General features: G+C 47.2%; 2 protein-coding genes across 2 annotated transcripts; both read left to right on the top strand.

The window, feature by feature from the left end:
- Positions 1-757: 757 nt before the first annotated feature.
- C922_02772 (hypothetical protein) lies at positions 758-12,118 on the top strand (the record flags this gene model as incomplete). The annotated part of the gene is made up of 1 exon (XM_008818371.1): positions 758-12,118. The coding sequence occupies one exon, from the start codon at positions 758-760 to the stop codon at positions 12,116-12,118; it is 11,361 nt and encodes a 3,786-aa protein (XP_008816593.1).
- A 1,430-nt stretch (positions 12,119-13,548) lies between these two features.
- C922_02771 (hypothetical protein) lies at positions 13,549-13,782 on the top strand (the record flags this gene model as incomplete). The annotated part of the gene is made up of 1 exon (XM_008818370.1): positions 13,549-13,782. The coding sequence occupies one exon, from the start codon at positions 13,549-13,551 to the stop codon at positions 13,780-13,782; it is 234 nt and encodes a 77-aa protein (XP_008816592.1).
- Between the last annotated feature and the right edge of the window lie 81 nt (positions 13,783-13,863).

Below are 13,863 nucleotides of genomic sequence, written 5' to 3'. Positions count from 1 at the left end.
GCTCTCATTTGCTACGTTCTGGTTGGGTCCCTCACTCTTTTCCAAGCTCCTGTTCCACTTCCCCAATTTTAAAGCTTTTTTTTTTTTTCACTAACCAGTATGTATTATTGTTCATACAAAAGTAGCAAAAAAAAAAAAAAAAATATCTCCAAGGGGGAAATAAAAAAAAAAAGTAAAAAAAAAAACAAATTAAAACAAACAGATGAGTAACAAATAATAAACAAGTGAAAGGAAGAGAGAAGAAAAGAAAAGGGTGGCAACCACACTTTGCCAGGAGAGATCTCATATAAATATAGTCTCATTTAACGAGCGTAGCCTTTTGGTACATGATTGCTTTTTTACGTGTGCTTTCAACTGTGCGTCGAGTTGGGCGCGCGTGGAGAGGGGGGCAGCACAGGGGGGAATGAGGTCCAACTGCCCATCCCCAGCGGGAGTAGCAATATAAAAACTGGGAAAATCGTATCTTTTCACCCAACTGTGTAATCGCCCCGCTTCGAACGAATGAGTACCCCCGTCGTTGGAAATTAAACCCACAAGGGGGAAGGGGGGGGCACACCTCAGACGTCCTGCGTGTTGTCACCAGTGTGAACACGCAACTCTGTTAATAGGCAACTCTGTCAATAAGCAACTTTGTCAATACACCCCCCCTAACACATGCAAAGGCCACTAGACGATTTTTCTCCCCTTTTTTGTCAATCCATTTTTCCGCTTCGCCTTGCATCTTTCCCCCTCCTCAGTCTCCACTCTTTGACCAAAGATGTTCAGAATGGACACAACGTCTAGGGGGGACGGAGGGAGCGACTCGGAAAACGCAGACAGTAATAGCCCGCCGGGGGACTCAAGGGACGACCCAATTTCGGGGGATGGAAACAACAGCAGTGATGGTGGCAGCCAAGTCGCTGCGGAAGATCCATCGCATAACAGCAGTGACAGTCAGAAGGAGAAGGACAGCTCGGACGGCGTTTCGCGCAAAAGCGAAAAGAGAGACCCAGATAAGGAAGAACTCAAAATGTTGAGCGAAACGGAGGAAGAAAGTCGGAGGAGAAAATCCTCCAGAACTGAAAGAAAAAAAAAGGCATACAAAAAAAGTGAACACTATAAGAAGTATTTCACCAAGAAGGGGCACCAGGGAGATTCCTCTAGCAGGAGGAAGGACACCGGAGATGATTCCGATGAAAACTTCTTTTCTGCAAAAAAAAAAATCGCGAAAAAAAATGACGACCATTGTGGAAGGAGAGGGGACCAAGTGGACGAAGAGAATGTCGACATGTCCATTTTTAACGATGAGAATGGGGCATGCTCCATTTTTTCGAGGTCTCAGGATGGACGAGGTGAAGGCAGGGGACGCAATCGAAGGAGCGGCACATCGTCTTCGCGCCGGTCCCCATCTAGGTCTTCTTCACCGCAGTCATCCTCCAAGTCGTCATCGCGGAGGTCTTCCTCCCGGCCCGCTTCTCCCTCTTCTGCCTCGCGCTCGAGGGGGCGCCGGGAAGGCTCAAGTGGGATCGGGCCGTCCGACCCGGAGAGCGCAGGGCGCTATCGCGACGAGGGAAGCGAAAGCGGGGGAAGCAGCAGAAGCGGAAGAAACAGTAGACGCGGGAGACGTGGGAGAAGCCGCCCCCCCGAAGAAGCCCCCCGCCTAATCAACAACATCAAACGGTTCTGTAGCAGCATCATCACGAAGAGAAGAAACGAACCCGAGGGAATCTCGCCGTCCAGTGCTCTCAACAAGAGGAAGGAGTTCCTACTAAACATCCTCTCAAATTCGAACGAAATTAACTTAAAGATAGGTGAGAGCCAAGAGAAGGTACGAGATGTGAAGAAAGACAAGGAAGACTTGATGAAAAGTGAAAAAATAATGAAGAACATTTTGAATCTAGGAGAAACACCCCACGCGGATGATTCATATTATAGTAGAGCCAACTTTGTCAGCTCGATGATCCCACAGGGGGATAATCAGACGATGAGGACATCCGGGGTGATGAACTACATGGGAGGGTTGCAACCCACAGGAGAGGACGACACCATTGGAACGGGGACGACGACAACCACCACGTATATACAGTCAGCGAAAGAGGAAGAGCTGAGCGGAAGGATGATGAGGAGGAGTAGGGACAAAGGGGAACCACTCCACCAGAAGGACAAGTGGGAAAGCAACAAAATGAGAAACATAAGTTCAGTTTACGACAAATACAAAATATTGATAACGGATATCAAGTCAGGAGAGTATCTAAATTCGATAGAATCTAAGTTAAATGTTATCGAGAATTCTCTCCTGTGCATGTCCGATTTACAAGGTGGCACCGATGATAGGGTGGACGTGAAGAAGAAGCTCACTGATCTTTTTGACACAGCGGTTGATCGGCTGATGGAGAGTTACGAAGACGTGAAGAAGAAAAACGACGCGCAGAAGCTACACAAGGAGCAACTCAATCTGACGTGCGATTTTAATCTTTTCCTTCGTCTCTGCAAAACGATGCTCACCGATCAGCAGATGGTCTATAATAATAGCAAGAAGAATATCATTTTTTATAATAACATTTGTAAGGTGAATTATGTCTTGGGGATGAATAGGAACAGGGACATTCTCTTCAATTTGCACTGCAGGAGGGGGTACTTGGTCCTTTCGGAGCGTGCCGCCCAAGGGGATCGAAGCGAGTGTGATGGATCCCGTGAAGGACTTCATTCCGTGGGACTTCCTTCCGGAGGAAGTGCTTCCCCCCGACGAGTGCCCCATATGCGTTACGACAAAAAGGGGGTCATCGAAAAGCTGAACCTCCTCTGGTTTTATGAGCAGAAAGAAGAGGCGCACTATTTGCACCTCTACAATCTGAACAATCTAAATAGCAAAGTGATGTCTGTCCTTATCGATTCCGCACTGGACTGTATCGACGTGGTCTTCCTAAACACCTTTATCCCGTTGGACTCCTTCTACAATTCAATGAAGAATTACTACCTAATGGTAGTAACGGAGTTATCCTTCTACATTTTCAACGTCCATTTGTATTTTAACTGTGAGGAGGACTATAATGTATCGATTAGTGAGCAGCTGATATATCAGAACATATACCCCTTTTACTTCAATATATACCTTTTTTTGTTGTTCAAGCTGAGGAAGGAAGACAAGAAAAGGAGGTTTCACTTCGTCAAATCGTTTGAGAAGAATGAGAGGATCTTCCTCGGTGCCGATGACGGCAATGTGTATGAATTCATTTATGAGAGGGAAGAGCTATTCAAGCCCCTCAGCATTTTTAAAAGGATTATCTTCACCACGCTGAGTGCGGTAGTCAGTGGAGTGAATGAGGCGCTGTTTTCTCGCAATCGCTTGGATGACCACGGGATGTCTGGCAATGACTCCTATTCGGATGAGCAGAATGGAAGCTTCCGCGGCAGCTACACCCGGAGCTACAGCGGCAGCGCGTCCGCGACGAGCAGCGCCAGAAGCGACAGCCCTCCAAGTGGGACCCCTCCAAGTAGAAGCCAGCGAAGTAGGAGCGAGCGAACACGCAGGAGCACCTCGCATAGCGGCACCTCTCGAAGCCGCACCTCACGCAGTCGCAGCAGGACCCAAAGGACGCTCGGAAGTAGTCCTCACCGGAGCAGCCCCAACAGAAGTAATCCGCAACGGAGCCGAAGCCCCTATGTGGCAGGCCCATCCCCCCCAACGCAGCACCCAGACGATGAAGAAGACACACTAAACGGATACAATAAGAACATTTACTGCGACGACATTGAGCAAGTACCAGTGAAGTACCATCTCAAGAAAATAATCAGCACGTATTTCATAAAATATTTCTCCTTCTTTAAAAATAAAGTGAGGAAGATGTTGGTGGATAATGAGAGATCCATTCTGTACGTCCTTTATGAGAATAGCGATCTGTATGTTAAGATGCTGACTAATGTCCATGGGGGGGGGAGTTCCCGGAATTACTTATCCGAGACGATTATCTTCAGCAAGAGCGATCTGGTCTCCGAGATGGGGAACATTTACTTCGTGGACGACAACACTTCTGGGTATCCGGACGGATTCGTCGGGGTCCCACCCGGCGAGGCGTTTTACGGGGGCATGGCGGGGCGAAACGTTGGAGGGAACCACGTAGGACGAGGGGCCACCCTGGGAGGGGGTCACTTCGGAGGGGGTAACCTTGCAGGGGGGAACTTCGGAGGGGGCAATTTCGGAAGTCCCCATTTTGGAAGTTCCCATTTTGGAAGTTCCCATTTTGGAAGCTCCCACTTTGGAGGTGCCAACTTGGGAAATCCCCCCTTCGGAAGCGGCCCCCCGCAAGGGCAGCCATCCGAAGCGAATCGCTTCTTCTACCCAACCAACCTAGAGCACAGCGTGCTGAACAAACTGAGCATCATCGACATGCACATAAATCACCTGCACGAGAGGAGCAACGTATGTCTCAAATTGGTCGACAATAACTGCAACATTTATTATCTCTCCCTCGTGAGGTCTCCCGAAACGAACTCATACAAAATGGTGCTGAAGGATTTTCAGAATTTTCCCCACAAAAAGGGATTACAGATTAACGACAAGGACCACCGCATTTTGTTTACTCATCATTTGAAGAATCTATTTATCGTTCTTAAGAGGAGGAAGGATAAAGTCAGGGATGCAGGCGGGGGAGGAGGAGCCCCTGACATTCCCACCCCTAACGAAAGGAACAACAGGAAGGACTCAACAACCGATCGGCAGGAGGTAGAAGGGGTTAGAGGTGCAGATCCCTTTGCGCAGGGCCGTCACATGGGGAGGTTTCCCCTGAAGAGCGATGGTGGCTCCATCAACGGGGTTAGCGGCTCTCCTAATTTACGCGAATTTCCCGAGGGGGATAGGCGAAGGAAAGAGGGCCATTGGGGGAGGATGATCCACGGAGGAGAAGCGGGCCAAGACCACTACAGCGATGTGGGAAGCAGGAGCAGCACTGAAGACGATCACTACGACCACCACTACGACAGTGATGGGAAGGGTGTGCGCCACGCTGAAAGAGGGGAAACCGGACAGAAGAAGCGGGATCGAACTTCTTCTTCTTCTCCTCCTCCTTCTTCACCCCCACAGCCCTGTTACAAACTGAAGTTACTAACCACCTGCGACGAAGGGAGCGACCCAAGTGTAGGAAGCAACCCAATCCAATCGTCCACTTCGAAGAAAAATAAGTTCCTCTTTAGGCAGTCCAATGAGTACTACATAAACGAAGAAATTATCGCCATTTTGTATAAAAAACGGAATTCGAATTTTCACGGATTCTTTGAGCAATCGCAGAAGAGCAACATTATAAAGGATTTCTACCTTGACAGACTTAGGCATGACAGCATCAACCGCCCGGGCTCGAAGAATGAGCAGAACGCGATGAGGATCGGTTATGGTGGCAACTACGGCGGCAATTATAGCGGAAATTACGGCGGCAATTATAGCGGAAATTACGGCGACAATTATAGCGGCAACCATGGCGGCAATTATTGCGGAAACTTGGACCCCGTGAACGGACCCTTGAGGGGAGAAGATGGCGGCCAGGCCATGTACTACGGGGGAGGTCCCTCTGCGATTGGCGGGGTTAGCGGCGTTGGCACTCCTGGAGGTGTTTCCGGTGGCGCGCCCAACTACTACGACAGCAACTTCCTCGTTAACAATAACAATTTCTTCTTTAAGGACGACGGAGGAGAGCTCCCCCGAAGAAGGTCCATCATCCCCGAACAGGCATCCGGACGCCTGGAAAGCATACCCCCCTTCTTCCTAAATGAACACACCGTCAGTGAATACCATGACTACTACGATCTTATCATCATCACGAAGAAGCGAATATACTACATCAGCCAAAATAGCCGCACGAAAATAATAGAGAAAATGTTGAACCATTTTATAACCCATAAAATGACCTCTGAAAATAGGAACATCCGATGTGTGCTTCTAAATGAGATGCGACTCAGGGGTGCGTGCAATGGGGATGTCCCCGATGGAGCCAAGTTGGATGATGACCCCTTTGCAGGGAGGTCTCCCCGGTCGATCGGCGTAACCGTTCAGCCAATTGCTGTAACAACCGCTGGCGCAACCGCTACGACGGTTGCCACCCCTGGAGGCATTCCCCCCGCTGTGTCGAATGACTCGAGTCATCACGAAATGGCCTACCACTACTACGTCAATCAGATCATAAAAATGGTCTCGAGGGATGAGTTTCTATATGTAATCTGGTCCCTGCTGCTCAATCACGTGTACAGATACGAAATAATGTGCTTTAACAATGTGAATAGCAGTGGGGGTAGGAAAATGCTTCGAGGGAGTGACAAACCTGAGGACGGATGGTACTACCGCCATGGGGACACTTCAATGGGGGGGGTCAACATGAGAGATTACGAACCGATGACCAGACGAGGGGATTACTACGGGCAACACCCCCCTTACCAAAATCAGAAGGGGAAGAGAAAGGGACAAAGAGTTGTTCACTTCGAAGGGGGGGTGAACGAAAACATACGAGCGGCGTCTCCCTCTGCAGGAACTGCAAGAAGACGAAGAAGGAGACATAATCGTCGCAGCAGAAGCAACAGTAGCACGAGCAGCATCATGGGGGGGGGAAGTGAATACGGAAGGATGAAACATACGGGACATAGAAAAATAGGAACGAATCAAATAGACTACGATATTCTTAACAAAATTTATCGGCCCACCCCCTTCAAGTTTGGCTTCTTGGACAAAGACGCGGACTACATCATTAAGCAAGGCAAGCTTCAGAGAGCCATGGAGCTCGAAATTAAGACGAGAAAGATTAAGGGAATAAATCACCTGTTTGACGACACGATGGAGGATTTAGAAGCGGAAGAAGAGGGAGAAGCGTCAGAAGGAGCAGGAGCAGCGGCAGACCAAGACCAACAGGGTGATGGCCGGATGGGTGGACGGTCGCTTCGCATGTTAAAGGGTGACCCTGTCGCCGACCCCTCCAATGAGAAAGTGCTCCAAAACAATTCTGGCTACTACAACTTCTTCAATGTGTGCCAGAAGAGAGCCACGAAGGAAAAACTGCTCGAAGCGGAGAGGAACCGAAGTGGAAATTTTGCCTTTGAATATCTAACGAACAAAAATTTCGATATTTTTTTTTTGAAAAATGTCAACATGTATCATAACTCGATGCATGTTCTGTCGAGAGGGCTGCTGCTACTGCTCAGTCGTCTTCTCAAACCGGTGATGTTTATTCATCTGTTTTCCTACGAGAGGTACCGCGACACGCACGTTTTTAAGTGCGCGGGGCGAAGTGTTGTCGGTGGAAATGTTGGCCGACGAAGTGCTGACGGGCGAAGTGCTGACGGGCAAACTTCTGACAGGCGACGTGCTGATGGCCCCCGGAAGGCCAGGAAAGTGATGCGGACGGCGGAGGGTGGCAGGGAAGACACACACGTAGGCATCTCAGTTATTTCAAATCAGAGGAACGATGAAGACGAGGAGTCCTTTTATAACATGCGAGACTTCTGCATCATCCGAATGAATGACGAAGAAATGTACGCGAAGAAGAAGCGAAAGAGAAGTTGGTACGAAGCCAACGACGACGTGTACATACTGACGGGTAATGTCCCCCTAGACTGTTGCCTCAATTTGATAGAGAAGCTCAAGTGCCTGAACCTCTGCGTCAGCATCATCCTTACGACTTTGTTGAAAAAAAAAAAAGACTTCTCAGAAAAAATGAAAGGACTGACTGACCCATCCATTGCAAACGTTTACTCCGACTACACGATCCTAATGACGAACGAAGTAAATGAGTTCTATGCCATCTTAAATTTTATCAATTTCAGCATTGAGTACCTGCTGATTTATTCTATCCTCATTTGTGATTATTACAAGAATAAGACAATAATGAGGAGAAAGAACATTGGGACGAATCAGAATTTTCTCTACCTTCCAAGTACCCTCTTTGATCTCCTTATTAAGTGCAATTTTATGAAAACGTATTTAAGCAGAACGTACAGGGATATTCTGAAGCAGTGTCTTTTTAACATCATTAAATCGGGGAAATATATCCCTGTGGACTTTTTCCAAGGGTATATAATTCACAAGAATGAATTTCTGGCTCTTTTTCTTATTAAGAAGATTGAGGAGGAGGTTTACATGAAGAAGAAAATGAAGATAAAAAACGACTACGGGATGTTTCGTAGTTCTGGAGAACCGGGTACGCGAGGCCTTGGGGTGGGGATCCCCAATGGAGACGGCCACGCCGGGGGGGGAAGCTTCTTTCGCGGTGGAACTGCTCTTGGGAGAGAGCCCTCCGCGCTGGACAAATTCGACGACCTGCTCGCGTCGGAGAAACGGGCGGAACATTTCATACACGAGAATTTGAAAGACGCCCTCATCAGCATCGACATCTTTAAGCTGATTATCCTTCTCTACAAAGCGGACTACTACCGCTGCGCCAGCACACTGATCACTCTATACATCGATGCGTATAATAAGAAGCTGCTCATGGAGGGAGGGAAAAAAGGGAAGAGGGAGAAATTCATTGAAAAGAAGAGCACCCCCTGGTTAACGCAGGACATTCTGTTTTGCCACCCCACTGGGGAGAGTTCCCCCTACAGCTACGGTAGCAGCAACTACAGCAACATCAGAAGAAGAGTGTCCTCCCTGATCCGCAACATGGACGTGGAATACACATATGACTACTTCGTCCTTTTCGAAAACTGCTTCCTCCCCATCGAGAAAATCATACACGTGAATTACACAAAATATTTACTCAAAAATAATGAAAAAAAAAAAAAAAAAATTAAAACATTTCTGACAACACTTCTAGAATATTCCAGCGACATTAACTTGCACTTCTTTCTCTTTAACCTCATTTTGTACAAATGCGGTAATCAGTTTCCTTGTCCCATTTCGGAGCTCAGAATATCTCCGCACCTTTACTACTTTATCAAGCTAAACGACATGAACATCCCGGATGCTTATGTGTATTACTTCTCCGAAAGGAAATATCAGGACATGGTAATTTTTTATGCCAGGCAGGGCTTCTGTTCCTGGGGAGAGCCTCACCCGGGCAAGCCCACCCTCCGGACTCTCTATCAGAGCGAGGTGCAGGGCAGGCCCAATCCGGGGGGGCAACCAGGGGAGCAACAGAAGAAGCAATCGGAGGAGCAACAGAAGAAGCAATCGGAGGAGCAACAGAAGAAGCAATTGGAGGAGCAACAGAAGAAGCAATTGGAGGAGCAACAGAAGAAGCAAACAGAGGAGCAAACAAAGAAGCAGACGGATAACAAAACAGGGAACCACGCGGAGGAGAGGACCCCCCGCGAGGGGAGCCACCCGTTGGGTAAGAAAGGCACCATTCTGGGTGGCAAACACAAGCGCGCGACCGTCAAGGGGGACTCGGGCGCGGCGGCACCCACCCCGTTGGGGAATAGCCTCCCCAGGGGGGCCCTCCACCGTGGAGAAGCCAACGGGGTGAATCAAGGCAGCGATGGACATGGCATCCATCCACATGACGGAAGAGAACTCCATACTGACCCTGTTGGGATGGAACCCACAGTGGAGTACGACCCCCACAGCAGCGAACTGCTGGCCGAATTGGCTCACAACAACTATGTATATGAAAACAACTTCATCGGAAATAGCTACCTGATGTCGAACCCTATGTACACGCATGAGACGAAGGAAATCTTTCGTAGCATTTATAAGTACCTTTACTCCATTTTGTCCTACCCGAGCTTAAAGAGGCGGATCGAATTTGTCGAATGTTGTATGAGAGCGAAGATATTTATCATTCAGTACAGCGCGAGGAGTCTGAAGGGGACGGGTTTGCACAAAAACACCTTCCTGAGTGAATACATGGATGTGTATGCGCCTGGTGGTGGCTTATCCCATGGAGGAAAGAGCCAAGGGAGCGGGGTCGACGATCGAGGGAGTGAACGAGCAAAGAAGAAGAAGAAGGCGTTACATGAGCTACTAAACACGAGCGTTACGTTCAAGAAAGAGGTCATAAAAAATTACTACGCGATTGATAAGGGAATCACGTACGATCCGACGTTTGCCAACACCCTGAAGGAGCTGATCAGAAAAAACACTTGCTTCTTCAAGCCGAAAGAGGACTATCTGCAGAAACAGAGTACGTATTTTCTACACCTGAAGGAGATAAAGAAATGCAGAACGGCCCTCAACTACCAGAAGTTGCTCTTTCACGAAATTGTCAATCTGTTTGTTTTCTATGTGTATAAATTCTGCAGTTGGGATGTCGTGAAAAATTATTTTCCCGTCTTGATGATCGGCACGAAAGAGGATCTACTCCATGTCCTAATCCATTTGGAAAATATAAACAAGGAAGAAATCGATATTGTGAAAAAGTCCTTCTCCAATATGTATGAATATTTATCCAAAAGCAAATTTGAGTATAGAGATGACGTGATTACGGATTACAATTATAAGATTCAAAATCACCTGAACGGCAAGGTAAATTTGATTCGAATTGTGGACATCATTGACACATTTAAGGAGTACTTATTTACAATACAAAAATGTATTCATACGAAAGAGGAACTAAAGGATAAGATTTTCTTCAACAGTAAGTTTCTTTTTCAGAATTTTTTGCCATCATTCAATCTGCTCAAGTTAATAATTTTATGCGATAAGAAGAAGGAAAAAATAAAGAATATGAATACGAACTGTTTTTCAACAGTGAATCACATGATCAGGAATGACACATCTAAATGTAGTTCGCGTACCTTTTCTAAGTATTCTTTTTACTTCGAGAGGTTACTTGACTTTGCCTTTTCTCTCTCCATCACGTTCGAAAATATTAATTTCGTCATAAATTACATTGGGGATGTGATTAAGCTGAATGACGTGAAATTTAAGAATTGCCTCTATCTGCTCGTCACGGTAAAGCTGCACAAGTTTATGAATAATCTGTTCGAAATGGAGAAGGTTAGGAGTCTCATGAAGAACAAGGTGGACCTGCTACGTAAGAGGCAGCATAGTTCGGTGGGACCTCTCCACCTCATTTATTTCCTCAACTGCGTCCCCTTGATTTATTTGGACCCCCAGATGAACGTCATTTTGATTAATGAGTCGTATGAGTATACTATGAACCAGGACCGAATTATTTTCTCCAAACTGTCTCCCTTTTCGCTCGTCTCCAAGGCGGTTAACCACAAGCTGAGGAGCGTCTACTCGTACCACGACTACACGGAGAACTACACGGGGGGGGCGGAACCCGGCGAGGGGCATGCCAACGAAGGGCCAACCGACGAGGACGACGGGACAGACCGCACTAGCGAAGCCAACCGCCCCGACCGAGCCAACCGCCGAACCCCCGCGGAGGATTTCCTCGCCAAGCAGATCCAGCGGAACAGCACAGCCATCGACCGCAACGACCGGAAGGCCCTCTACCACCTCTACAACGTGAACTACTGCTTTAACGAAAATGACTACGGCCACGCCGCGCGGGGAGGCTCCAACGCTGGGAAAGGTGCCCCGAATTCTGCTCCCCCGGCCCCGGACCTTATCGTCTTGACGTACAGAAATTATTGCTCCTACATTGTCTGGATTGCTAACCTGCTCCTTAACCACAAAATTGAATACAAGGCCTTAATCAATGTGTACGTAAATATCCAAAGCAACATTAAACACCAGAGAGCGTCTCAGATGGAAGAACACGAAATTGCCGTCATACTCTACTACCTCTTTACCATGTGGATTAATGGAGACAAGAATAACTGCTCTTTTTTCTTCTACAATGAGGAAAAGTGTTTTAACGAGCAGAACAGCATTGGCTGTTTTTTCAAGGACAAAAATGGGCAGGTCGAATATATAAACAACTGCTCGCTTATCACTTTGCTGAAGGAGCTACTCTCCAGGGCGGAGTTTTACTTCGAGTACACATCCGATGCGGCTTCTCGCAACTATGACATCAGCTGTGTCATTTTGGACCCCTCCATATATGACAATGAGAAGGTGAGCAAGTCGTCCGTTGATATTTTGAAGAAATTTTTCGACAGCATTTATGTCACCTTTAACGAGGTGATGGCGAAGATGCCCGTACTCAACCACATCGTCGAGTTCCAGGCCATCCAGGCCTTCCTCAAGCGCTTCAAACTGTACTTGGAGGAGATCGCCTGCCGGATCACGCTCAGCGAGGGGCCCTTCGTTTGAGCGGGGGGGCGGTGTAGCGGCGAGGCTGCCCTGTGGCGAACGCGTGAGCCATATCCTCGACATGCGCCACGCACGTGTTCATTTTTAACAAGAATTTTTTTATTTTTTATGACTGGAAATACTTTTGGGGGCCTCTTCTCCCTCCAGGTTGACAAATTTGTTTTCCACAAAAGGGAAAGAAAAAACACCTCCCTACCTTCCGTTTTTCCCCTTCGCGGGAAGTGTTCGACAGCGCAGCAGTAGGATTAGGAATAAAATGGAGGAAACTTTTTTTTTTTTTCTGAGGAGGCCGCTTTACACATGTGTTAGCTCTCTTTTCTTTTCCTCCCCCTTTGGCAACTATTTTCCCATTTTTGCGGCACAAAAAAGTAGTAACGTAAGAACTAAGGGGTGGTCTCTCCCCTCCTTCATCGAAGTTGAATATGCGTGAGTGACGGCGGCGCCGAGGTAGGAAAAGTCACCCGACGGGTATGTGGCGATGGCAATAGCCGTGGCGAGGAGTCCCTCTTGTGATAAACTGCTACCCATTTTGGGGATATTTTTTTCTGGGGGGCCTTTTTTAAGCGCCCCATTTTTATGTACAACAATTTTTCCGCTTCCTACTTTTTTTTATCTTTCAACAAAGAAAACCCCCTAAGGGATCATCATATGAAAAAGAAAAAAAAAAAAAAAAAAAAAAAGAAAAAGAAACCAATCGAGAAAAAACTGATGGCAAGAAAAATCCCTACCTCTCTCCCCACTCCTGTGCATGCAAAAAAAAAAAAAAAAAGTTCAACTTAGAACAAAAAAGTTGTCAAAAAATTCGGGCAAAGAAGTTGCCACACAAAAGTGTGAAGAAGAGAAAAAAAAAGGCTTTTCCTACTTCCACTGTTCTTTCCCTTTCTCTCTCCCCCGCGGGGGAATAAGTACCGAAAATGCGGAGCAGCAAACCATTTTCCACTTCGAGCGGGTTTCGCGGCTACGTGCCTCAGCATCACCACAGCGGGAATGCAGAAGGGGAGACTGGGCGGCTGCAGATAAGCACTACACACACTGTGCGCAAAAAAAAAAGGAGCAACAAAGGGAGCAAAACATGGCGCAAAAATTAAGGAGCAAAAAATGGCAAAAAAAAAAGGGGAAAACCTGTTTTCTCCGTTCCTTCACCACTTTCCATTTGTTCCTGCACCATTTAACTTTGCCAGATATATTTTCCCCCTCTTTGTAATGTCCCTCTACAAAGAACCTTCCACGTGTTAGCACACCCTTTTTGGAATGCTACTTCCCCGACCCCTTCCCCTTATTCCTCTTTCTCCTTTTTCCATCCACACTATAAGTGATGTCACTTTTTTGTAATTTTTTTTTTTTTAAATTTGTCAAGTACATACAGGGAGATAAAGCAAACATGATAAAATAAAAAATATTTTTTTTTTTTTTCTGGTACCACCGCTGTAATGAAAAGAAGTCGCTTTTTTTTCGTTTCCATTTTTTTTTGCCTATCTCAAGAGAGCAGCCTCCAGTTGAGCAAGAAACTGTTGGGCGCGAACTCCTCCCTCAAGGAGCATGATGAAGACGATTACGAGCAGGCGCAGAAAAAGACGAGGACGTGGCCGACCGCCGCGGTGCCGGAGGTGGATGGCGATAGGTGTTTGATTTTCTCCGCCACGGAGGGGGACCCCACCAAGTAAGAGCCCCTTCACGCTGTGTGGCGTCAGTATGCGCGATCACGTACACACTAAATGGCTCGCAAGCACAAACACACACTCATC

The sequence above is a fragment of the Plasmodium inui genome, assembly GCF_000524495.1.
Source record: "Plasmodium inui San Antonio 1 unplaced genomic scaffold supercont1.10, whole genome shotgun sequence".
Classification (NCBI taxonomy): domain Eukaryota; phylum Apicomplexa; class Aconoidasida; order Haemosporida; family Plasmodiidae; genus Plasmodium; species Plasmodium inui.
Note: the sequence above shows the minus strand (reverse complement) of the source record. Positions and strands in the feature narration are given on the sequence as shown.